The following is a 20,558-nucleotide window of genomic DNA, read 5'->3' as shown; positions in this document are numbered from 1 at the left end:
ATGAATGTCGAAATAAAATGATATTTTAGAATGAAATTTGTAAACATAACTTATATTAAAGAAATATATATTATGAAATTCTTGTAACTGGCAACCGTGGCGGATTACGAAGCTAAACCAAAATAGCCGTATCCGTATCCAGATTATTTTCCTCCTTCCTAAATACAAATTATAACATATTTAAATATAAAGAAAAATACTCTGTAATACAACTTGTATTGCTAATTTCCATTTTAAAAATGTATATTTAATATGAATAAAAAATATTCCGGTTGATCCTGCCAGTAGTTAAATGCTTGTCTCTCTCACAAATAAACCGCAATTTTTTGAGGCTGTTCAATAAAATAAACTCCAAGTAAATTATTTTTGGACAGAACATAAAGATTTTTGTGATGGTGTCTTAGCACACCAGTTTTGATGGCACAGAAAGGTTTTTGATCTTAATACCCCCTTGAAAGCCACCCTATCACACTGCTTATGTATTTATTCCCATCAAAACTGCCCACAAAGTCTTAAGCCTTGCCCATGATCGGTTCAAATGTATCCGGAGAAAAGTGCTCAAAGTCCTGGATCAAGTGATAGCCCCATAAGTCCATGGCCTCGCCACATAGCACCTGAACCGCCTTTATATCATCCACCTTCATTTTACTCATCCACTCGTGGGCGGGCTGATTGGTATACTTCCAACGAAGGTCCCAGTCGAAGGGGTCCATGATTTGACCACTGCGCGGATGAGCTCCCCGATTCCTGATTTTGGGTGGCCTGAATGGCAGTCCATAGAAATTGAATACAAGCTTGGTACTTTCTTCGGGCTGCAATAGCAAATCCTCATAACGTATAACGCTGGGGGATGTACGTTAATGAGTAAACGGACAGCTCAATTCAGGGGCGAAACAACAAATAATGATTTTTAAATATTGAATAAAAGCCGTTATTAAATAAAATGCATAATTGCTGGAAAAATTTAAGAACAAGTGAATTTAAATATGCATAAATCCTATTACTAATAAAAATAATCCAGTTTCTGTAAGATTTGATACTCACAAAAAACGTTTTTTTTAAATGTATAACACATTCCTTGTTCCTAAAAAAAAAGTTCAATACCCAATATATTTAAGTTAAATATAGAGTGTTTTTATTATTTTTATTATACACAACTTGCCAAGTTCTAATCGAAATTATTAAATACAATAAAAAAAACACTCACCTAAAGCGCTGCGGATAAAATTTTGTGAGCGTCTCAACCATCTGATGATCGCTGACCATATCGTTGCAAAGGGTTTGCACTTCGCAATCCTTTGCTGTTGTACACCAGTTGTTATTTATTCGGGAATACATAGTGCCCCGGGGATCGCGAACAATCAGCAGGATTCGAAGATTAAGACTGTTAAAAAGGATTTTTCGTAAGACAAAAAAGTAGGGCAGACTTTGGAGAAAAGCTAAGAATATCCGATTAGGAAAGTTCGTCCTTTTTGTTCATGAACTTTTTAGACATGCTTGACAGTTACATAAAACATTTCTTCGATGTACCAAACTTTCAACAAACATTTCAAGTAGTAACAGCTAAGCTTTGTGTATGTCCTGATCAAGAAATGTACATATATGCTTAGTACTTTCCCACAAGAGTGTAACAATACTCTTAAGAACTTATTTTTATAAGAAAAACTAAAAATAAGTTTTTACATAAATTCCCAACAATTGTATCACATTGATTCGCTATCAAGAAATCCGAAAATCGCGCCACTCACCCTTCGCGATCCAAGAGCGAGGCCAGAATCCTTAGCCGCATGTTGTACACGGCCATGTTGATGAACGGATGGAGCCTGCAGATGGCGGCCATCGTCTGCGGATCCCAGCAGATCTCCGGGCTGTAGTTAAGGCAGGTTTTCGCCTGGACGCCGTAGAAGCGGCGGAAAACCGCCGAGCGCATTCCCCAGTGGAGCATCTCTGTGGACTGGTTGTAGTCGCAGTGGTACAGCGCCACAAGCTCATCCAAAGCCCGGCCGTGTACCTGCTCCGCATTTGAGCGGCTCTCGTAGGCGATCAGCGGAGCAAAGTGCTGGTAGCAACCAGGCTGGTGGGCCAAATTGTCCAGGAGAGTCAAAGCACCCGATCCCCGGAACGTGACCAGCATGGAGCGGATCGGCTGACCGCCTGCTTCCAGGGTGAAGTTGCTTAGGTCGCCCAGGTGGCGCGTCTTGTAGGCCACTACTGATCTCTGCATGGTCACTGGGTCCGGCATCAGAATGGGCAAAAGAAAGAATACGAAGAGGACATAGGTGGCATAGACGCCCACGCAGACGGCGGTGAATTTGATAGTACGCGAAACTTGCACCATGACTGAAATTTGAAATTTTTTCTTTACCTATTACTTACAATTTTTAAAAGACTCTTAACGATCGTATGATTGCCTTTGACAGGCAACGCTTTGGTACTTTAAAGGGTGAAGAAAAGGCAAACTCGATTCCCAAATAACTTTGTATAACTGAGTGTTTATCTTGCAACATGCTACCTTTATTGGCATCATTAATATTTAATATACTTTTAATAGTTGTTATCAAATAATAACTAGAATACTAATATTGCTATATTATGTATTACGTAAATGTTCCGAATTTCAGTTTGTTAATATATATTTTGTATAAGATCCACTATGCTGCTGAAATCGTTACACTTTTGAATAGGTATGTGAATAAGTTTCGGACTAGGCAGCCGCAGAAATCTTAAAAATTGTACTGAGAGTTGATTAAATTGTAAATTTTAAATTAATGCCGAATAAGGATTAGCAGCATATTTATCGTGATCTGTTAAATTTCATTAGGCTTCTGGCACTAAGTTTATGTAAATTTCGCCATCGATGAACTTGTATAATTCTTCAATACGTATCTTATGTCGGTATATCTATTACAAAGTCTGATCATTTATTAATCAAGGCAAGAGTTTATGATGAGGATGAAAGTGTTTGAACTGATTTATCTGCGAGTTAAGCTCATTGAGATACGACCAGCAAAAGCAGTCAAGAAGATAAACTTACAATGCGTGGAATATTCAATAATAATTGAACTGATGATTTGATAATGAAAATTAGTCGCACAATTAAACTTATCATATAACTATGTCATACTTATGTGATTAATTGTAAAAAGTATACATTATTTTAGAATCTCGAAATACGTATTATAATTCTGCGAAAGTTTATATTAACTTATGTAACAACTAAGGAACCAGTTGGTAACAGCCCCAAACAAAAGCTAGGAATGCGGATAATATCTGGGGCGGTTGCTCTACCAACATTACGCTACATACTTACGCATGCTTGAAAACTAATACTAATCGTTTAATACCATTACTGTCCCTCGAATGTCTTGGTTATATCTTAATCGCTGTTCCCCTCGGTCTCATCGTCCAGCAGCAAGCTTGTCGAACCGTAACTACGGAGTCTGAAATTTATAATAAATTTAAATAAATTAGTTATACGATTTTATACACCATTCTGATGTCAAACAGATTCGTTAGTGAAGAATTACTAAAAGATACAAAATTATAATAACTTATAAAACAGGATCACCTTAAGCAGAGTAAAATTATAACAGTTTTTTTGTAATACATTATTAAAATAAGTTACTTGATGGGTTTGTTTTGATTGTCTAAAACCAATCAAACGAGATTTGTGTAACACCAATCTCACCTCATCGTCGGACACTTTAAGACCGTCTAAATTAATGCTGTTCCTGGCATAGCCTGCACCTGCGGATTGCTCCTTCTCATACAGCTGCCGGTTGAGCTCATCTTTGCTGGAGACGGAGTTGCTTCCTAGGTTCGTCATGCCCTTCAACGGCAAGGCGAGGTTCGCCCGACTGGCATTGCTTCCCGCGCTTCCATATCGCCCGTTTCCGGACCGCTGTCTCTGGTGATGGTGGTGGTGCTGCCCATGCGGGTTATCGAACTTCTGCTTGGCCCGCTCGAACTCCAAGTTCCGGGACTTCGACTCAAATATATTCTCCTCGAGGTGTGTGGGTTTGGCATCGTAAAAGGCCGCTGCTGCCGCTGCCGCCGCCGCTGCAGATGCCGCCGCACTGCTCTGCTGCTGCTGGAGCAGCGTCCGCTCCGTGTGACTGGAGCGCTTGACAGAAGCCGCATGATGGGCAGCTGCGTCGCTGCCGTTGTGGGAGCTCCTCAAGCACGCCTGCGAGTCATCAAAAATCTGGCGCAGATCGTTGATGTTTGGCAGACAATCGTTGGGCAGCTCCACGGCAATCTTATTCCTCAGCTGGACCCCGCCCATTCCCCGCAGCTGGGGACTCGGAGCTCGTCTTGATTTAGTGGGTTAGGAGTGGGTTAGGAGTTAGGTCATTAGCCAAGCCAGCACCATTGAAACGTTAGTCGTTATTAGAGTTAGTCAAAATTAGTCAAAAGACTTATCGGTATGTAAATGTATATATTTTGGCAGCTCTTACCTATTCTGAAGGTGCTGTATCTGCACCTGTAGACCCTCGGTCTGACCAACAAGCTCATCGTTAGAGCGCTGCAAACGTCTCACTTGGTTCACTGCCGAATCCAGCTCATCCTCGGCGCCAGCTAATTCCCGCTTTAGCTCCTCCACACGCTGCCGAAGGCGCTTGACCTGCATGAAGGAAAAGTTGTCAAAATAATTAAAGAATAAGATTGTAATCCACAGAAATAATCTGTATTGCAAATTAACAGTGTTGGGGTGTACCTAGATAAGTACCTAGGTACATACCTAGGAGATTTTTAACTTACTAAAGAATGTGCTGTTAGAGTTTTAGGCACTAAAATACTTCTTTTATTTTTGTTTTCAAATTAGTTTGATACCTCTAAATTCAAGTTTATTATTTTCGCCAATTTCAATGCAATTTGAAGATATGTAAGTTAAGTTAACTTTCTTTTGGCATGTTTCTACAACCAGAATAATTTCCAAAGCTTTCTTACAAAATATCATAATTCAACTGCAACTTCGTAAAGAATATATTGACCGCAAAATAAATCAAATTTAAAAAATGTTTCTTAAAAAGTTGAAGTTTTTACTTGCACTAAATTGTTAATCAAAAAATTATGACAAAACAGATAAAATATATTCTGAAAAAACAATGGTACATTATAGTAATGGACAATGAACAAATATTTTGTTTAAAAATACGACTATGGTACCAATGATTTGGATAAAAAATTAATTACAATTTTTGGATAAAGAAAATACATTTTTGTGAGAATCCTTACACGTAAAAAACTTGTTTTTTGCATTAAATAAATTATTAAATATTTACAAATTTAAAAAAAACTCATTTAGCATAATATTCTGGAGTTCTTAAGCATTAATTTAATTTAATTTAATTTAAAAATATCGAAAAAAATTAAAAACCATTAAAAACAGTAAAAAAGAACAGTAAAAGAGAAAATGTAATTAAGAATTTTAAAAACAACATTTAAATAAAAATAATGTTTCAGTCATGTTACTTATTTAGGAGTTCCACTGCACCAAAAAACCTATGTTTTGTTGATAGACAACTTTTAACTTGTTAGCTCTGTAAACTAATTTTATTGCAAATAAACATCACTATTTTTCAAAAATAGTGCTCGACCTCTATCAATATTCTGTAGATACATATTCCACAACACAAGGGGCGTGTGTTGTAGTCCTCAATCCGACTGATAAGCAGACGACCCCCGCCAAGCCGCGATAACACTTGAAGTTGGAAAATTTCCTTGCATTCTCTTCACTTGTGGTTTCTATCGTCAAGTCAAAAATAAACGCGATAGGGCGAAAAATTTAGAGCCCGCAGATTAGAATCGGGCATAACAACAATAATATTTCGGAGTAAACAAATGAGGCGAGGCAGAGAGAAAAGAGAGAAGAGATGACACCGCGAGAAGAAAAGCTCTCGCTGTAGCTTGGGAGCTTGGAGCTTTCTTTATTCTCTCGCCGAACGTCGAATCGAGCAGCTGTTCTTTGAAGAACCGGCTGACTATTTCGCAGCCAACACACAAATCAAAACAAGAATTATGATTGCGCAAAGTGTAATCAGCTATCTGCGGCCCTGCGCCCGCCGTTTGGCCAGCACTAGCTCCAAGGCCGCAGCTCCCAAGTTCAACTGGCAGGATCCCCTGAATCTGGAGAGCCAGCTGACCGAGGAGGAGGTGGCCATTCGGGATGCGTTCCGCGGATACTGCCAGGCGGAACTGCTGCCGCGCGTCAAGATGGCCAACCGCCTGGAGACGTTCGACAAGAAGATCATGGAGGAGATCGGCGGCCTGGGAGTCCTGGGTTGCACCATCAAGGGATACGGCTGCGCCGGGGTCTCCAGCGTCGCCTACGGACTGCTGACCCGCGAGGTGGAGCGCGTGGACTCCGCCTATCGGTCCGCCGTAAGCGTCCAGAGTTCGCTGGCAATGGGCGCCATCTACGACTTCGGTTCAGAGGAGCAGAAGCAACGCTATCTGCCCAGTATGGCGGAGGGCAAGCTGATCGGTGAGTCTTGAATTGCGGTTTGGGACAACTATTTTTTCGGGGGATTATGTAAAGGCACTTCGAAATGCAGACAGCACTTGACCAAATAAACATCTCAAAAATAAAGAAAATATTTTTAAGACTTTAGATTCAAAGAAAACTAAAAGAAAGACAACCTGAACCTCTTCTCCTCTTTATCCAGGTGCTTTTGGACTGACTGAACCCAACCACGGCAGCGATCCCGCCGGCATGGAGACCAGAGCGAAGTACGACAGTAAGAGCAAGACATACGTTCTGAATGGAGCCAAGACCTGGATTACTAGTGCGCCCATTGCCGACGTCATTGTGGTATGGGCCAAATGCGAAGATGGCAAGGTTCGCGGCTTCCTGGTGGACCGGAAGGTATCCGGCCAAGGATTGGACACTCCCAAGATCGAGGGAAAGTTCTCGCTCCGCGCGTCGCCCACGGGTATGATCCTGATGGACGATGTCCGAGTGCCGGAGGAGCAGCTGCTGCCCAACGTGTCGGGCTTTAGTGGACCCTTCACATGCCTGAACAACGCCCGATACGGAATCGCCTGGGGCGCACTGGGAGCTGCAGAAACCTGTGTGGAGATTGCACGTCAGTATACCCTCGATCGCAAGCAGTTCGGCCGCCCTCTGGCTGCCAATCAATTGATTCAGAAGAAGCTGGCCGATGCCACCACGGAGATAGCTTTGGGCCTTCAGGCCTGTCTGCATGTGGGTCGCCTTAAGGATCAGAAGCTACATACGCCCGAGATGATCTCCCTCCTGAAGCGGAATAACACTGGGAAGTCCTTGAACATTGCCCGCGAAATGAGGGATGTGCTTGGTGGCAATGGCATCAGCGACGAGTACCATGTGATCAGGCATGTGATGAACTTGGAGTCGGTAAATACCTATGAAGGCACGCACGACATACACGCTTTGATCTTAGGTCGCGCCATCACAGGACTGCCGGCATTTGCTAACTAATTTACCTTTCTAAACCTTTTTTGTGGACTGCATTTACTAGTGAGTTAGCTGTGTACGTGTCGATGTGAATAAATATCAAGTAAATCAAAATTGCCGAAAAATTCAGCTATATCTTGAAGAACTGCTACAATTTTCCTTGGTCGATAAGCTGATACGCGTAATCTGCTCTATATATCACCCGATAAGATTTTTGGGTGTGGATTAACTCACCTCCGCTTCATACTGCTCCGCACGGCGTACGGCGTGACCCAGCTCGGTGTTTGTCTCTGCCAGCAGCTTCTTCAGCTTGGCGTGCGACATCTTCACCTCGCTGATCTCTTTGTTGCGCTCAGAAAGTTCCTGTTGCAACGCCCGCAGCTCCACGTCATTTGCCTGCATAGGTCGGCACTTGCGGTCGGACCGTTCCTGGTAGTCCCTGAGTTCTGCGCGCAGTTTCTTGTTATCCCGTTCCATGGCCAATTTCTCGGACTCCAAACGCTCGCGCTTGCCCCATTCGGAGGCGTTCTCCGCCTGAAGGTGCTCCAGCTCAGTGCGAAGTTCCGTGAGGCTAAAGGACCACCATAGTTAGACTCTGCGCAAAATAAATAGAGTATTCCTCCTTACCGACGCTCGAGATTCTCACGAGCGGCAATCTCCTCCTGCAGGGAGTTGTTAACGATACGCATCTCAGCGCGATGTTGCTCCTGAAGGGTAAGAAGCTCGCGTACTGCCTCCTGTTTGGCGGAGCGCATCTCCTCTTGACGTCCGCGCACGTCCTGGATCTCCAGCGTCAGCTTTTCAATGCTCTTGTGCAGCTCCAGCTTCTCACTACGAAAAATATCCCAAAATTTAGGTAACCTTTGCGTTAAAGAGATGGGGTTTACTCACTCTCTTTCCGCTTGAAGAGTTTTCTGTGCCTCGTCCAGGCGCAACTGCAGCATAGATATTTTCTGCAGCAAGTAGTCCTCGTCAAAGTCATCCTTGGACAACTGTTGAATCAGGCGCTTCTCCTCCGCAGCTGCCGCCTCGTCCAACTCGGTCAGATGCTTGGGCACGGCCCCTTTCATGGCGAACTCCTCGATGTCAAGATCTTTGACATCGTTGGGCAATTTGGTGACCAAACCATCCTCGCTATTCACATTTTTTAAGCCATCCGATGAGATGTCCGGCGAGCAGTTCGCGTCCCGTCCATTGGCCTCCGCATCCTCGCTGGTGTCGGCGCGATGAAATTGGCCGGCGTGCTTCATCATCAGCGAGTGCACCTTCTCCATCTCCTTCTTCAGCTGCGTGATCTGCAGCTCGAGATCGTTCTTCTCCCGCTTCAGGGAGTGGGCCTCCTTCATGGCGCCGTCCAGTTTGAGGCTTAGCTGCTTGGACTCCTCTCGGGCTTTATTCCGCTCGTTGCGGACCTGAAAAGTGAAAAGGTTGCTATTAGACACCGGCGATATCGAACCAACTTGGAAGCCATGGCAACCGTGATTACCTTACTCCACTTCTCCCGCCAGTTGGCAGTACAATCGGACCTGCAAGGTGTAGTGTTTTGATCAGCAGATGTTGGGGATTAAGCAGCAGCTTCTCCACTTACCACCACTTCATGGTCTTCTCCATTTGCGCCGCCCTGGCTCGTGCCTCGTGCAGTTCCCTTTGCCTCTGGGACTATGGGAGTAGAAGGCGGATAGTAAAAGTTTGGATTGGGAATATACATTATATATACACACCTCCCGCGCCTCCCATTCCGTCTCGCCGTATCGGGCCGACATGGTGGTCCCGATGACTTCGTTGGCCAGTGGGCGTCTGCTAGCCGCACTCTGCGTCGTGGATGCGGCCTGTGACATTTCGCCGGCGTCCTTGTTCAAGTCCTGGTTGGTGTCCGCTTTCCCCACAACTGCCTAGCTAAACTGTTGCATTGTGGGCGGGTTTCCTGCAGTTTTTATGGAACAAAGCTAAAACTGAATACAGAAAATAAATTGCAGTGCCATTCGCCTGCGCACGCCAACAGCTGTTGTTGTTTACTAGTCGCTGTGAACGGCCATATTGCAATTGTGCAGGGTTACCATTCTTATACACATAGTTGGAGCCATTATTGGTAATTCGAAATTTTTAGCATCAAGAGACTATCGCCACGTCATGCTTAATGAAAGTCGAAGCCAATATAAAATATGAACATAAAATACCAAAGTTAGTTCAGAACTCAGATATTAGTGAACACCCTATATATTAATATTGTGTGTCTGGAAACCCTGAAATTGAGAAAAAATAACGTGAACGGTCTCACTTAAAAAGCCGCTATTGTACCAAAAATTGTTTTTCTCTGACTGACTGTAAAAACACATTTGAAGCATGGCGAAACATCATCCGGATTTGATTTTCTGTCGCAAGCAACCGGGAGTTGGTAAGTTTTTAATTAAAAAGCGTTCTAATACCGGGTAGTTCAGTGATGCTTACCATTCCCTCCACCCCATCCACATGCGGCAGCCATTGGACGCCTGTGCGAGAAAGACGATGGAAAGTGCGTGATCTGCGACTCCTACGTACGGCCCTGCACCCTCGTCCGCATCTGCGACGAGTGCAACTACGGATCCTACCAGGGAAGGTGCGTCATCTGCGGCGGTCCCGGGGTTTCCGATGCCTACTACTGCAAGTCGTGCACGATTCAGGAAAAGGACGTGGGTTGCAAGTAAACCCAAGAAGGGGAATACGTGGTGTTAATGTGTATTTTCGTTCTTTTTAGCGCGATGGATGCCCCAAGATCGTAAATCTGGGCAGCTCCAAGACTGATCTGTTCTACGAACGCAAGAAATATGGCTTCAAACAGAAGTGAGTATCCGAAACAATATTGTAGAGACAAACGCTACTCTCCTCCTGTCAAAATTCACCAAATTGCCTCATAGTTTAAAACAAACTAGCGCAGCTAGTAAAAATATTACAAAAATGTATTTCGAACTGCAAATGCTAGTTATTGTTTTGTTATAACCCTCTAATAATAACCTCATTTCTCTTTACAGCTATTGATGCACTCTCCACTACCTCATACATTTCTAATAAATTTTTTATTGTAGTTTAATACATAAACAAGGTTTTGATAAATGAATGTTTGGAATTTCCTCTTATGTCTAGACGGCTAGCAGTTTCTCTCCGCCATCAAGGTCGTATTGCAGGCACAGACGGTCGAACTCCGCCGACTTTTTGTCCAGATCGGTGACAAAGTCGCTCTTGGGATAGAACTGCCGCAGCTGCTCTAGATTGCGTGTAATGGCCTCTGCCGGCTTGGCCGTGAGATGGGCCAGCACCATTAGGTTGATCAGGGTGTCGTAGTCGTTGTGCTTCTTCAGTAGCGATTCGCGCAGCACGGAGTCGGCCTCCTCGTACCGCTCCAGGCCCAGATGAACCACCGCCTGGCCGTTTAGCAGACTTGGAGTGGGCTTGAACTTCTCGCAAAACTCCTGATAGATGTGGAAGGCGTCCTGCATCTGCTCTGTGCCCTGGGCGAGGGCCACCCACGCTTGTGCCAGCTGAGTCAGTGTGGCGTCGTCGCTGATCTCCTGCATCTTGGCCACCAGCTGCTTGGCCAAATCCACGCGCTGCAGCCGCAGCAGGCACTGCACGGACAGAGCCATGGACTCCAGGTTGGTGGAGCCGTGCAGAATCTTCAGTGCGTTCTCGAACTGGCCATCGTGGCAGTAGACTATGGCGGTGGCGATGTGCCAGATGTTTGTCTCGTCCTCCTCCCCGGCCACCTTGTCCGTGAGCTTCTCCAGCAACTCCTCCGTCCGCGAGGGTTGTTCAAAGGCTTCATGTACAAGCCGCAGAGCCTGCAGTGGCGTGGCATTGCCCTCCTTGATATCCGAGGCCACTATACGCCCGGAATCGATGGCCAAGTAGGAGAGGTACATGTAGGACAGCAGCTCAGATCCTGCGGTTCCCTGCTCCGGCAGCACAAAGTTGATCGAGCCCATGAAGTTGCCGATGTAGTACTCGTTGCGGGCATCGAACAGCGCCGAGTTGGTGTCCTCCTCGTTCTGCTGACGGCTCATTTTGCTGATTATTTGTAATTTTTAACGAAAACACAAATTATTTTTGGATGAGTTGGCCGTCGAGTTGACAAAGTGTGACCGTTCCACACCAAGTTGAAAACACTAATTTAACTTACGTCGGGCATCGCCATTTGGTGTAGTTTGGTCATATTATTTTATTTTTCAAATATGAAATCAAAACTACATTGAAGAAATCACAAAAACTCATCAAATATACAGAAAACAATGTAAATTAAAAGCGACCATTTACAATCGAGGTTATCTATCACTTTTACTTTTTATTAAAAAGAAGGTTGCTGATTTCAGCCGTTGATGTAATTTACACATATATATTACATATTTTGTTTTAAAGTCTTCCCAAATTTTAATCTAAAATAACTAATAAATTAGTGCTTTGCTTACTTAGCAAATCGCAAACGCCTTTGTTTTGCGAACATTAATTTTGAAAAACGCTGGACAAATGATCTCAACATATGGTCAACTATTTACGTTTGTTCTTATTCTTAACAGTTTTTTATTTTTATGGATGCATTTCAGGTTTATTAAGACAAATTCTAGTAAATAAAAAGTTAAGTTACTAAAAAGCTTTAGATTTAAAACAACTATAAAAATCGAAAATTTTATTGTTTTTCAGTAATAAAACTATTGTTTCATCGATATAACTTTAATTATCTATTTTTTTACAAACTTCTTTTTTACATACCAAAGATCAAAATAACTTTTTTTTAAAAAAATATTAATTTTTTGAGGCAAAGAACAACCGTAATGCTTTAAATTCAGTGTTCTTAAACGCCAACCCCCAGATAGTCAGATATTAGTTTAAAAGCTTATTTATACGTTAAAAGTCAACGATCTATCAGTGGCAATCCGGTTTTACTTGTTGTTCTCAGAATAAAGCTCAGATATTGCATTACTTTTGACCGCAAAGCGTAGTACTATACGCCTCTAGCTGCAGATTGGGTTTGCTTTGCCTTTCTACTCTCCCAGTGTTTTTTCGATTTCTTATCAGGAATGTACAATCCGAAGAGCAAAGACCTTGACCGGGAGTATTTTCCCAGCTATCATACCACCAGGTTTCAGGATCAGCCGGAACCGAATATGGCCGTGCAGGAGCACTTCATACGGCTAACCCAGCAGCGTATGTAAATGGATCCTCCGCCTAGAGCCAGACTTAAACGTAACATTGCAGATGAAAGGGACTTGACCGAGAAGCAGGGCATCAGTGTGGACCACTTGCGCTACGGAGGAGGTCGTCGGTTGGTGGATGTGTTCTACAACGAAAGTACCCCCGATCACGCGCCACTCTTCGTGTTCGTTCATGGGGGCTACTGGCAGATGCTGGACAAGAGCAGCTCCTGCTCCTTGGTGGGTCCTCTGGTGCGGCGTGGGTACCGCGTAGCCGTCATGGACTACAACCTGTGCCCCGACGTCACCCTCGAGAAGCTGATGAAGGAGTTCTCCGGGTTCATCAGCTGGATCTTCGACTACGCCGAACTGACCAATGTGCTCGAGGTCACCTTCGCCGGACACTCGGCCGGCGCCCATTTGCTCGCCCAGATCCTACACTCCCAGGAGGCGATGAGCCCCCAGAGGAGCAAGAAGGTGTGGGCCTTGGTCTTCCTGTGCGGCGTTTACGATCTGCGGGAGCTGTACAATCTGGAATCGGTTAATCCCAAAAACATTCTGGGCCTCAGTCAGCAGAGTGCGGAGACCTTGTCGCCCATGCTGTGGGAATACACGGACGTAGCCATTTGGAGCTCCACCAAGCTCTACGTGGTGGCCGCGGAGCATGACAGCACCACCTTCATCGAGCAGAGTCGCCGTTTTGCCGAGCTGCTTAAGAAGACTGGATTCCGGGCCAGCTTCAAGGTCTTCTCGAAATACGACCACTTCGACATTATCGAAGAGACGGCCATTGACGAGTCGGAGGTGTCCAAGTTCCTGCGCAACATCCGGATGGACTAAACGAGGCGGACCCCTATTTTAGTTCTTGATTCTCACCGTTCTGTTTATTTAGTAAAACTAACTTAGCCTAGTAGTATTCCATATGTACACTAGCGTATTGTTGTGGCTTGTACTCGGGGTACGGACATTTTAATAAATTAGCGTGGCGACATTTTTACGGATTATTAAAGCATTAAAGATCTTTAAGAGCGACAGTATTGCTTGTACATAAAAACCAATTTTAAATCTAGGAAAGAGTTTAGAATTAATGTAGAAAAACAAAAAAAATATGTAAGTTTTGCATTAGTTCAACAATCTTCTTAAATAATTTCTAAAAATTGAACAACAATCGTCAAATTATTTAGAAAGTTTAATAGCTCAAAATTGTTGCATACTATTTCAAAATTTGGTATCAGATATTCACAAACTCTTCAAAAAGTGTTAGTTTTTTAGTTAACCGATTAAATTATGATTTTCAAAGTTTTTCTGCAAGACAAAGCTGTGAATCGGTGACAACAAATAATAATAACTTGCCAAAAAATTATCTCGTAGTTAAACAAGATTCCTTAACACTTTACTTAAATCCGCAACCAGTCTAATTATCAGTTGAATGTGCTCAAAAATTACTCTTCGCTGCAACGCATCTTTGTCATTAAACTGGATGATCTTACACTTTTGGTTACTTGACGTTTAAAAGAGAACCAAGGATTAAATATATATAATTGAAACTAATCAGGTATAAATTGAAAGAATTAAATAAATAAACTTAACTAGGTTTGCAGACGCGGCTGCGGCTACGACTCGTTCTATGACTCCTCATCCGAAATGATAATCTCGGCGGCAATAACAGGCTTAGCAGACTTCGGATCCTGCCCATGGACGAAGTTGGCGTTCAGACTAGAGACGGACATAATCTTCAGCTTGCCATTGGGCGGGACTACGTCATTCTTACTGTCGGTCTCGGTTCTTGTTATATCTATCACAACCTCCTCGGCGGGAGCCAGAGCAACTTTCCGTGGAGATGCTTCTGCTTCTGCTTCTGCCTCGGACTCGGCCTCACTCATTTCGCCGTTGGCCTTGAAGTTGTCCACGAAATCGTCCACATCGTCCTCCTCGTCCTCCGACTCCGACTCCTCCTCCGAGTCTGCTTCGTCATCTTCTTCTTTGGAAACCTTTGCATCGATGGACCCGTTTTCGCACTTCCTTTGAGCTGATGAGCTCTCCATTAAAGCGGCGAGGGCGGCCGCCTTTGCCGCTGCCTGCGCACTTGTGCAGGGCTTGTCGTCGTCCTCGGCGGCCAACGCAGCCAGTCTGGCGGCGTCGTCTGCTTGTTCCTGTTTCAGCCTTTTCTCCTTGAGACGCGCCTCTTGACGCTCCTCCGCATTGAGATCCTGCTCGCGGGCGTACCTAAATTATTCAAAATATTAGACTTGCAAATAAAATGTGAATTCAGAGCTGTTTCTGTTCTCGTTACTCAAATAAAGATTACATTTTGATATGGTGTAATCATACCCTATGTAGTCGTTGAAAGAATCAATATTAATTAATAAAATTCTTCAAGAAAAATGAACTGATAAATCATCTAATCTCCTTGAATCGTATATATACGTTTAGAAAATAAATACTTGGCAAGCTTTAGTTAATCGTTGCAATGAGAAATTTTTAAACTCTATAGCTCAGGAACTTCTACGACTAATTTCTTACAACGATCTTCGAAGAAGTCCAACCTTATGGAACAGAACAGATCTGAAATTCTTGGTTTGTGCTCACTTTTCTAAGACATCACTTATTTTGGTTTTTTTTTTGTTGTTCTCCTTTAGCTTGGCAAGTAGCTCGGGGTCGCTGGAAGCTGGATCCTTTCCATTCGCTGTGAAGTGCGTTACGGTTTCGTAGAGATCAGTCTTCCGCCGTGACTGCAGCAGTTCTCCGACTTTGCCAAAGGCATCATAGGCTGTAAAATTATACATTTGTGATTTAACTTCCGTTCTGATAGTTAAAACTTTAAAGCAATGCCTTACCAATTCTCTTCATCTCAAAGCTGGCTAGTCCGAGTGCTTTCTCCTTATTACAGTGCTCCAGCAGCCTGAGCACATCATGGTAGTCTGGGAACTCCCGCATCCGGTTGACAAAGGACGACAGGGTTTTATTAAACTCCGGATAGTCCGTATCCTTAAATTGAATCGGTTTTTTTAGCTGGCTACGGGCACTCTTGCTCTCGCCGGTTAGATCACAGATTTTCTCGTATATTTGACAGGCGCGCTTCTTGAAGCGCTCCACCTGCAGATAGCTGGAGTCGTCGTCGTTCCAGTCCACATCCGCCTCCTCCAACATCTTAATCCGCTTCGTCAGGGTGTACAAGGTGCGGTTCAGTTTCCGGATGCGCTCATCCATGCGTTTGTCGGTAGTGGGTGAAACGGGCTCCGGCTCCATCTCCATCTCCGCTTCCTCCTCCTCCTCCTCTTCCACCTGTTGCTCCTCCTGCTCTTTCATCTTCAGTGGACTCTGCATCCGCGCCCTAGCCTTCTCATCGGACTGCTGCTCCTTGGGTGTAGAGGCTTTTGGATATGGCGATTCCCTTGCTGGCCGCTTCGCCTTCTCGGGGAGAACTACTTTGGCCAGCCGCCGCGCCTTCAGTTCATCCACCACGCACTTGAGGTGCACGTACACCATTTCCGGATCATTCCTGATCCGCGTTGTGGCCAATTCGAGCATCTTGCGGAAGCCACGCGACACCACAAAGCTCTCATGCACACTGTAGTAGTACCTGGTCAGTTTTCCTTGGGCCAAGCGCGCCATGTCCTCCGATTTGTCCGTCTCGAGGCACAGCTTAAGGAGTGCAGAGTACTCGGGTATAAAAGGGGCTCTCTCTGGCGGCGATGATTCCTTAGGCTTTTTTATCGGTACCGAAATTTCTGGCTTTCGCTTCTCTGGCGGCGTCTCGGGCAGTTCATCTAGATCCACAATTTCTGTGACAGCATGGACAGCTGCTTTCGTGGGAGGAGTCACCATAACAGGGGTTCTCACTTTACTGGGTTGTTGTTGTTTAACTGTCTGAATAGAATTGATCGGCTCTGGTTTCTCCGCTGCTTTCGGCCTACGCTCCGTCTCCGGTTTCTCCGTGGGCGGCGTGGTGGGCGGAGACTCCACAAGGACAATCGTGGGCGTCGAAGTGGGATGCGATTGCTCGCGCTGCTTTTGCTGCTGCTGCTGCTGCTGCTGCTGGTGCTCGAGCAAGTGCCTCCGCCACTCCTCGTCGGATTTCTTGAGCACTGTGATGGGCTGAACGCGCTTGGCGACGCTAGCCGGAGCCCTGGCTACTGGCGATATGCTCGCCCCGGGTAAGGAGTTCAACTTAAAAGCAGCCGCCTTGGCCAGCTGTTGTTGCTGCACTGCAGCCGGAAACCCAGCTGGCGGCGGAGTGGTCGTGGGCGTCAGCTGCGGCGTAATGCTGGTGGTGGGCGGCAAGTTCAGCAGCAGCGGCTCGTTTAAGGCGGCCGCACAATGTGGCGGAGTGGCCAGCAAACGCTGCGGTGGCGTGGCACTCGTGGTGAATCCCTGGAGATTCGTTGAAGCCAGTGGGGGCGTGGCTGGCTTTTGGGATGAGCTTCTAAAGGGCAAAGTGCGGGCCGCACTAAGGATTGCGGCTGCAGGGTGGACAGCTGCAGGCACCTGTGGCTTCAGCGGCAAGCTGGTTCTGTTGTTTGGCGGCACAGGGGTGATCTTGGCTACCGACGTCGGCCTGACTATTGGTGGGCGGTAGGCGAAGGCAGGTGTTAGCACTGGCGCATGTGGCGGGGTCTGCTTTTGCACTAGGTGAGCGGGTGGTGGGGTCTGGTAGGGGAATACCTGCTTTGGAGGAACCTTCGTCACTGGGGGCGCTTTTTGCACCATGGGAAGTTTCTGTATGGTCATTGATTTGTGGGTGATTTGGTTGACGGCGGGCAGCGATGGTTTCGGAGCGAACTGCGGCTGCTCAACTGGACTCTGGGTGGCCATCACAGAACTAAGCAACTGCTGAGCCATCTGTGTCTTTGTCGACTGCTGTTGGACCACCGGCGACGGAGTTTGTTGGAATGGTTGCTGCCGCAGTAGACCCATTGGTGCCTTCGGAAGCTGCGGTATACCCATAAAGGCCTTCTGTTGCTGCAGCATTTGTCCTAAGATCATCTTCTGTGACAAATGCTGCTGTTGGTGTTGGGTTATATTGACTTTCTGCTGCTGCTGCTGCTGCTGCTGGAGCTGTCCTACAGATACTCTTTGCTGTTGCTGTTGAACTTGCCCCAGAGAGGCCCTTTGCTGTTGCTGTTGCCGCTGCTGTTGCTGCTGCTGTTGCTGCTGTTGCTGCTGCTGCTGCTGCTTTTGCTGCTGTTGCTGCTGCTTTTGCTGCTGCGGCTGCTGCTGAAGTTGTGCCTGGGAAATCTTCTGCTGCTGTTGTCCCACAAATACTTTTTGTTGCTGCTGAATCTGTGCTCCGACCGTAGTTTTCTGATGAACTGGCTGTTGGTGCGCTGCTGCCAACGGATTTTGATGCAGTTGCACTAGGGCGCCCAACGATTTCGGTTGCTGTGGCAGCTGGGGGGCAACCAATTTCGGTTGCTGTGGCAGCTGGGCGCCAACCAATTTCTGTTGCTGTGGCAGCTGGGCGCCCAGCGATCCTTGATGCTGTGGCAGCTGGGCGCCCAGCGATCCTTGTTGCTGTGGAAGCTGAGCGCCCAGCGATCCTTGTTGCTGCTGCTGCAGTTGGCCTATAGAAGTCCTCTGCTGCTGCTGCTTTAAAAGAATCTTCTGTTGTCCTGTCAGCGCCTTGTGTTGCTGCTGTTGCTGCAGGATTTGGCCCATTGAAGCTTTCGGCTTCGGTTGACTTGGCGTTATGGCCTTATGCTGCTGAGGCTGTGGCTGTTGCTGGGGCTGTTGCTGGGGCTGTTGCTGGGGCTGTTGCTGGGGCTGACCTATCCCAACCAGAGGTTGAATCTTTGCAGGCGTCGTTTTCGGAGATACTGCCATGGTCGGCTGGATGACTTTGGTTCCGGCTGCTAACCGCACTTGGTTGCCGGTCGTCACCCTCACCTGGTGACTGGGTACGCTGGTTATCAAGGCATTCGGACTAGGCGCCTTGCTGCTCACCGACCAGGCCACATTCTGGGCGGAACCGAACTTCACCTGCTTGGCGCTTACATTGTTATTGTAGCTGTTGGGGTTGTTGTTGTTGCTCTCGGCCAGGGAAATGGTCAGGTTTCCGTTTGTGGTCAGGATGTTCTTCTGGTGCTTGGTGACAGTGATGCCGCTGGGGATGTGCATGGATCGGAGGGGATCCGCTGGGAGCGGAGATGCCCTGGCTGGCACTGGTCCAACACCAGAAACCCTGACCACGGATCCCAGGGAGGCCTTTGGTATGTTCACGAGTTTAACTGGCAAACCTTGTCTGCCGGATGGCACCAGTTTTCGCAGGGGATCCTCCAGGCGTCGGCGCTTCGGTCCAGGGGGCGACTGTGAGAATAAGTTGACGCTTTAATAAATTTGCACCTCAGAGATTAATAACTTAAGTGAATTGTATAAAGTAATGCCTTTGCATAAACATACTTATATTAAACATATGTATATTTTTAAAAGCCCTCCTTACTATCCACAATGAAATTTTAAGAAAAAGTTAAATTAATTTGTAAAATGCATCAAACAAACAATAAAAAAAACTATTTCAAAAGTTTAAAGTATTGGTGTGTAGTTTTAAATATTTACTTTTAAAAAATCCTGATAAAAAAATTATATTTAAAAATATATTATATTAAAAAAAACGCCACACAAACCCTCAAAACAAATTTGAATTAAAAACAAATCTTACTTTCTTCAAGATTTTAAGCATAATATTAAAAATTCTTTACTTGTTTTGCATTATACAAAAATGTTAATCAAAAATATTTCTTTCAATTAAACTCAATGATTTTATGAAGTTGTAACAAAAAAAGGTATTTATACTTAATGGGATTTTAGTGGTTTAGAATTCCCGATATTTGTTTTAATACAAAACTGCAAGCGACCTGTTGGTTCTGATGCATTTTAAATTTCATTGAAAATATCAACAAACGAAAACAGCAACCGCCCGCCACTGTGTGTGTGTGTGTGTGCGTGTGGTCGTCGGCAAGCGTTTTGGAGAGTTCAGAGCGCGCGCTTTGGAGAGCCTTTTTGATTTTGAACCATATCAGCGTAGACGTTGGCCAGCTTTTTTACTTGGCGAATTGCGTCTTAAACCCATTCTCTCCAGTAGGAGAACGTCACAGCAACTCTCTCACACACACACTCTCACTTTGCCATGCCTAACGCAATTAAATTCCCATATTTGCCACTGCAATTGCAATAGTCGCCAAGTCTCCATTCACGCTGTCTGGCAACACCGAGCCAATTTTGCAGCTGTGTAGGTGTCCCCTCATGTTCGTGTCTGCTCGCTCTCAATAAAAGCAGCGCGAAAAAAATTAATTCCACACTATGTTAAGCACGCACACACACTCAGCGAGCGAGCCTATTTAAATCCAACTGTACTTTTTCACACACACATCGGCGGTTGCGCTGGGAAATTGGGATATTACCTCTTCCTCGGACTCGGAGCTCAGGTCTACACAAATAACCGAAGTAGACATTATTCGCCCGAAAATGTCCCGCAACGAATTTATTCACTTTTCTCGCAGCGCTCGAAATACTGGCTTTTCTTCGCATTCCTGTTGTTGCCAGCTAGTTTTTCACGCATATGTGCACGAATAATAGTACTATATTTATACGCCCGCCCACTAATTGCACTGCGTGTGTTTGTTTGTTGTTAAGTTGGAGAGTTCTAGAGCTGTCATAACAGCCGATATACGAATTAAGGGATTTCTGCTCTTGGCGTTTTTGGTATTTTTTTGGAAGTCACATAAGACTTTGATGTAAATCTTAGATTAATAGCATCTACACACAGCCGCTTAAAAGAGTTGTAGCGAAAAAGTTTAAGCGACCCATTCACACTGTCACCCGCTGATGGAAAAACAGCTGATCGGCCTACTCAAAGGGAACAAACCTAAAAATAACAGAACTCAAAATTTAATTTTCCCTTCAAAAAAATAAATATTAAAGCCAAGTGAGAGAGAGGAAGAGGCAAATAACCTGACAGT

General features: G+C 45.2%; 7 protein-coding genes across 11 annotated transcripts; 3 read left to right on the top strand and 4 right to left on the bottom strand.

The window, feature by feature from the left end:
* Positions 1-377: 377 nt before the first annotated feature.
* On the bottom strand, positions 378-2,467 carry LOC128253286 (carbohydrate sulfotransferase 5). Its single transcript, XM_052981572.1, has 3 exons — positions 1,749-2,467; positions 1,208-1,384; positions 378-843 (listed from the first exon to the last, which is right to left on the bottom strand). The coding sequence occupies exons 1-3, from the start codon at positions 2,336-2,338 to the stop codon at positions 513-515; spliced, it is 1,098 nt and encodes a 365-aa protein (XP_052837532.1). The 5' UTR covers positions 2,339-2,467; the 3' UTR covers positions 378-512.
* Positions 2,468-3,096: 629 nt separating this feature from the next.
* LOC128253274 (coiled-coil domain-containing protein 102A) lies at positions 3,097-9,459 on the bottom strand. Of its 5 annotated transcripts, none has more exons than XM_052981554.1 (9): positions 9,160-9,459; positions 9,027-9,097; positions 8,925-8,964; positions 8,330-8,850; positions 8,066-8,269; positions 7,673-8,009; positions 4,458-4,624; positions 3,689-4,313; positions 3,097-3,440 (listed from the first exon to the last, which is right to left on the bottom strand). In XM_052981554.1, the coding sequence occupies exons 1-9, from the start codon at positions 9,274-9,276 to the stop codon at positions 3,432-3,434; spliced, it is 2,091 nt and encodes a 696-aa protein (XP_052837514.1). In that variant the 5' UTR covers positions 9,277-9,459; the 3' UTR covers positions 3,097-3,431. The 5 variants fall into 5 exon arrangements, 3 of the variants coding, with proteins under 3 accessions (XP_052837514.1, XP_052837516.1, XP_052837517.1); XM_052981556.1 differs by having other exon boundaries at positions 9,027-9,091; positions 9,156-9,232; XR_008267422.1 differs by lacking the exon at positions 3,689-4,313 and having other exon boundaries at positions 4,458-4,618; positions 7,669-8,009; positions 9,160-9,458.
* On the top strand, positions 5,922-7,552 carry LOC128253285 (glutaryl-CoA dehydrogenase, mitochondrial). The gene is made up of 2 exons (XM_052981571.1): positions 5,922-6,487; positions 6,669-7,552. The coding sequence occupies exons 1-2, from the start codon at positions 6,022-6,024 to the stop codon at positions 7,460-7,462; spliced, it is 1,260 nt and encodes a 419-aa protein (XP_052837531.1). The 5' UTR covers positions 5,922-6,021; the 3' UTR covers positions 7,463-7,552.
* Positions 9,460-9,672: 213 nt separating the features above from the next.
* On the top strand, positions 9,673-10,532 carry LOC128253294 (PHD finger-like domain-containing protein 5A). Its single transcript, XM_052981580.1, has 4 exons — positions 9,673-9,833; positions 9,917-10,107; positions 10,173-10,258; positions 10,447-10,532. The coding sequence occupies exons 1-4, from the start codon at positions 9,782-9,784 to the stop codon at positions 10,451-10,453; spliced, it is 336 nt and encodes a 111-aa protein (XP_052837540.1). The 5' UTR covers positions 9,673-9,781; the 3' UTR covers positions 10,454-10,532.
* On the bottom strand, positions 10,473-11,582 carry LOC128253290 (coatomer subunit epsilon). Its single transcript, XM_052981575.1, has one exon. It carries the CDS (start codon positions 11,473-11,475, stop codon positions 10,555-10,557), a length of 921 nt encoding a protein of 306 aa, XP_052837535.1. The 5' UTR covers positions 11,476-11,582; the 3' UTR covers positions 10,473-10,554.
* A 697-nt stretch (positions 11,583-12,279) lies between these two features.
* On the top strand, positions 12,280-13,601 carry LOC128253291 (kynurenine formamidase). Its single transcript, XM_052981576.1, has 2 exons — positions 12,280-12,613; positions 12,665-13,601. Exons 1-2 carry the CDS (start codon positions 12,487-12,489, stop codon positions 13,438-13,440), a joined length of 903 nt encoding a protein of 300 aa, XP_052837536.1. The 5' UTR covers positions 12,280-12,486; the 3' UTR covers positions 13,441-13,601.
* Positions 13,602-13,730: 129 nt separating this feature from the next.
* Positions 13,731-20,278, bottom strand: LOC128253270 (daxx-like protein). The gene is made up of 4 exons (XM_052981544.1): positions 20,001-20,278; positions 15,438-18,906; positions 15,190-15,370; positions 13,731-14,826 (listed from the first exon to the last, which is right to left on the bottom strand). The coding sequence occupies exons 1-4, from the start codon at positions 20,049-20,051 to the stop codon at positions 14,226-14,228; spliced, it is 4,302 nt and encodes a 1,433-aa protein (XP_052837504.1). The 5' UTR covers positions 20,052-20,278; the 3' UTR covers positions 13,731-14,225.
* Positions 20,279-20,558: the final 280 nt, after the last annotated feature.

Source organism: Drosophila gunungcola (genome assembly GCF_025200985.1).
Source record: "Drosophila gunungcola strain Sukarami chromosome 2L unlocalized genomic scaffold, Dgunungcola_SK_2 000008F, whole genome shotgun sequence".
Classification (NCBI taxonomy): Eukaryota; Metazoa; Arthropoda; class Insecta; order Diptera; family Drosophilidae; genus Drosophila; species Drosophila gunungcola.
The sequence above is the reverse complement of the archived record's forward strand: the minus strand, read 5'-3'. Positions and strand labels throughout refer to the sequence as shown.

Excerpts from the sequence above, each read along its gene's own strand:
- LOC128253286 (XM_052981572.1), bottom strand. The coding sequence starts at position 2,338 with ATGGTGCAAGTTTCGCGTACTATCAAATTCACCGCCGTCTGCGTGGGC. Across the intron at positions 1,385-1,748 it reads TCGCTCTTGGATCGCGAAGG|TCTTAATCTTCGAATCCTGC; the intron begins GTGAGTGGCGCG and ends CCTTTTTAACAG. Across the intron at positions 844-1,207 it reads TTTTATCCGCAGCGCTTTAG|CGTTATACGTTATGAGGATT; the intron begins GTGAGTGTTTTT and ends TACATCCCCCAG.
- LOC128253285 (XM_052981571.1), top strand. The coding sequence starts at position 6,022 with ATGATTGCGCAAAGTGTAATCAGCTATCTGCGGCCCTGCGCCCGCCGT. Across the intron at positions 6,488-6,668 it reads GGCGGAGGGCAAGCTGATCG|GTGCTTTTGGACTGACTGAA; the intron begins GTGAGTCTTGAA and ends CTCTTTATCCAG.
- LOC128253274 (XM_052981554.1), bottom strand. The coding sequence starts at position 9,276 with ATGTCACAGGCCGCATCCACGACGCAGAGTGCGGCTAGCAGACGCCCA. Across the intron at positions 8,965-9,026 it reads GAGAAGACCATGAAGTGGTG|GTCCGATTGTACTGCCAACT; the intron begins GTAAGTGGAGAA and ends TACACCTTGCAG. Across the intron at positions 4,625-7,672 it reads CGGAGCAGTATGAAGCGGAG|GTCAAGCGCCTTCGGCAGCG; the intron begins GTGAGTTAATCC and ends TCCTTCATGCAG.
- LOC128253294 (XM_052981580.1), top strand. The coding sequence starts at position 9,782 with ATGGCGAAACATCATCCGGATTTGATTTTCTGTCGCAAGCAACCGGGA. Across the intron at positions 9,834-9,916 it reads TCGCAAGCAACCGGGAGTTG|CCATTGGACGCCTGTGCGAG; the intron begins GTAAGTTTTTAA and ends CACATGCGGCAG. Across the intron at positions 10,108-10,172 it reads GCACGATTCAGGAAAAGGAC|CGCGATGGATGCCCCAAGAT; the intron begins GTGGGTTGCAAG and ends CGTTCTTTTTAG.
- LOC128253290 (XM_052981575.1), bottom strand. The coding sequence starts at position 11,475 with ATGAGCCGTCAGCAGAACGAGGAGGACACCAACTCGGCGCTGTTCGAT.
- LOC128253291 (XM_052981576.1), top strand. The coding sequence starts at position 12,487 with ATGTACAATCCGAAGAGCAAAGACCTTGACCGGGAGTATTTTCCCAGC. Across the intron at positions 12,614-12,664 it reads CATACGGCTAACCCAGCAGC|ATGAAAGGGACTTGACCGAG; the intron begins GTATGTAAATGG and ends GTAACATTGCAG.
- LOC128253270 (XM_052981544.1), bottom strand. The coding sequence starts at position 20,051 with ATGTCTACTTCGGTTATTTGTGTAGACCTGAGCTCCGAGTCCGAGGAA. Across the intron at positions 18,907-20,000 it reads GCTCCGAGTCCGAGGAAGAG|TCGCCCCCTGGACCGAAGCG; the intron begins GTAATATCCCAA and ends TTATTCTCACAG. Across the intron at positions 14,827-15,189 it reads ATAAGTGATGTCTTAGAAAA|GTACGCCCGCGAGCAGGATC; the intron begins GTGAGCACAAAC and ends TGAATAATTTAG.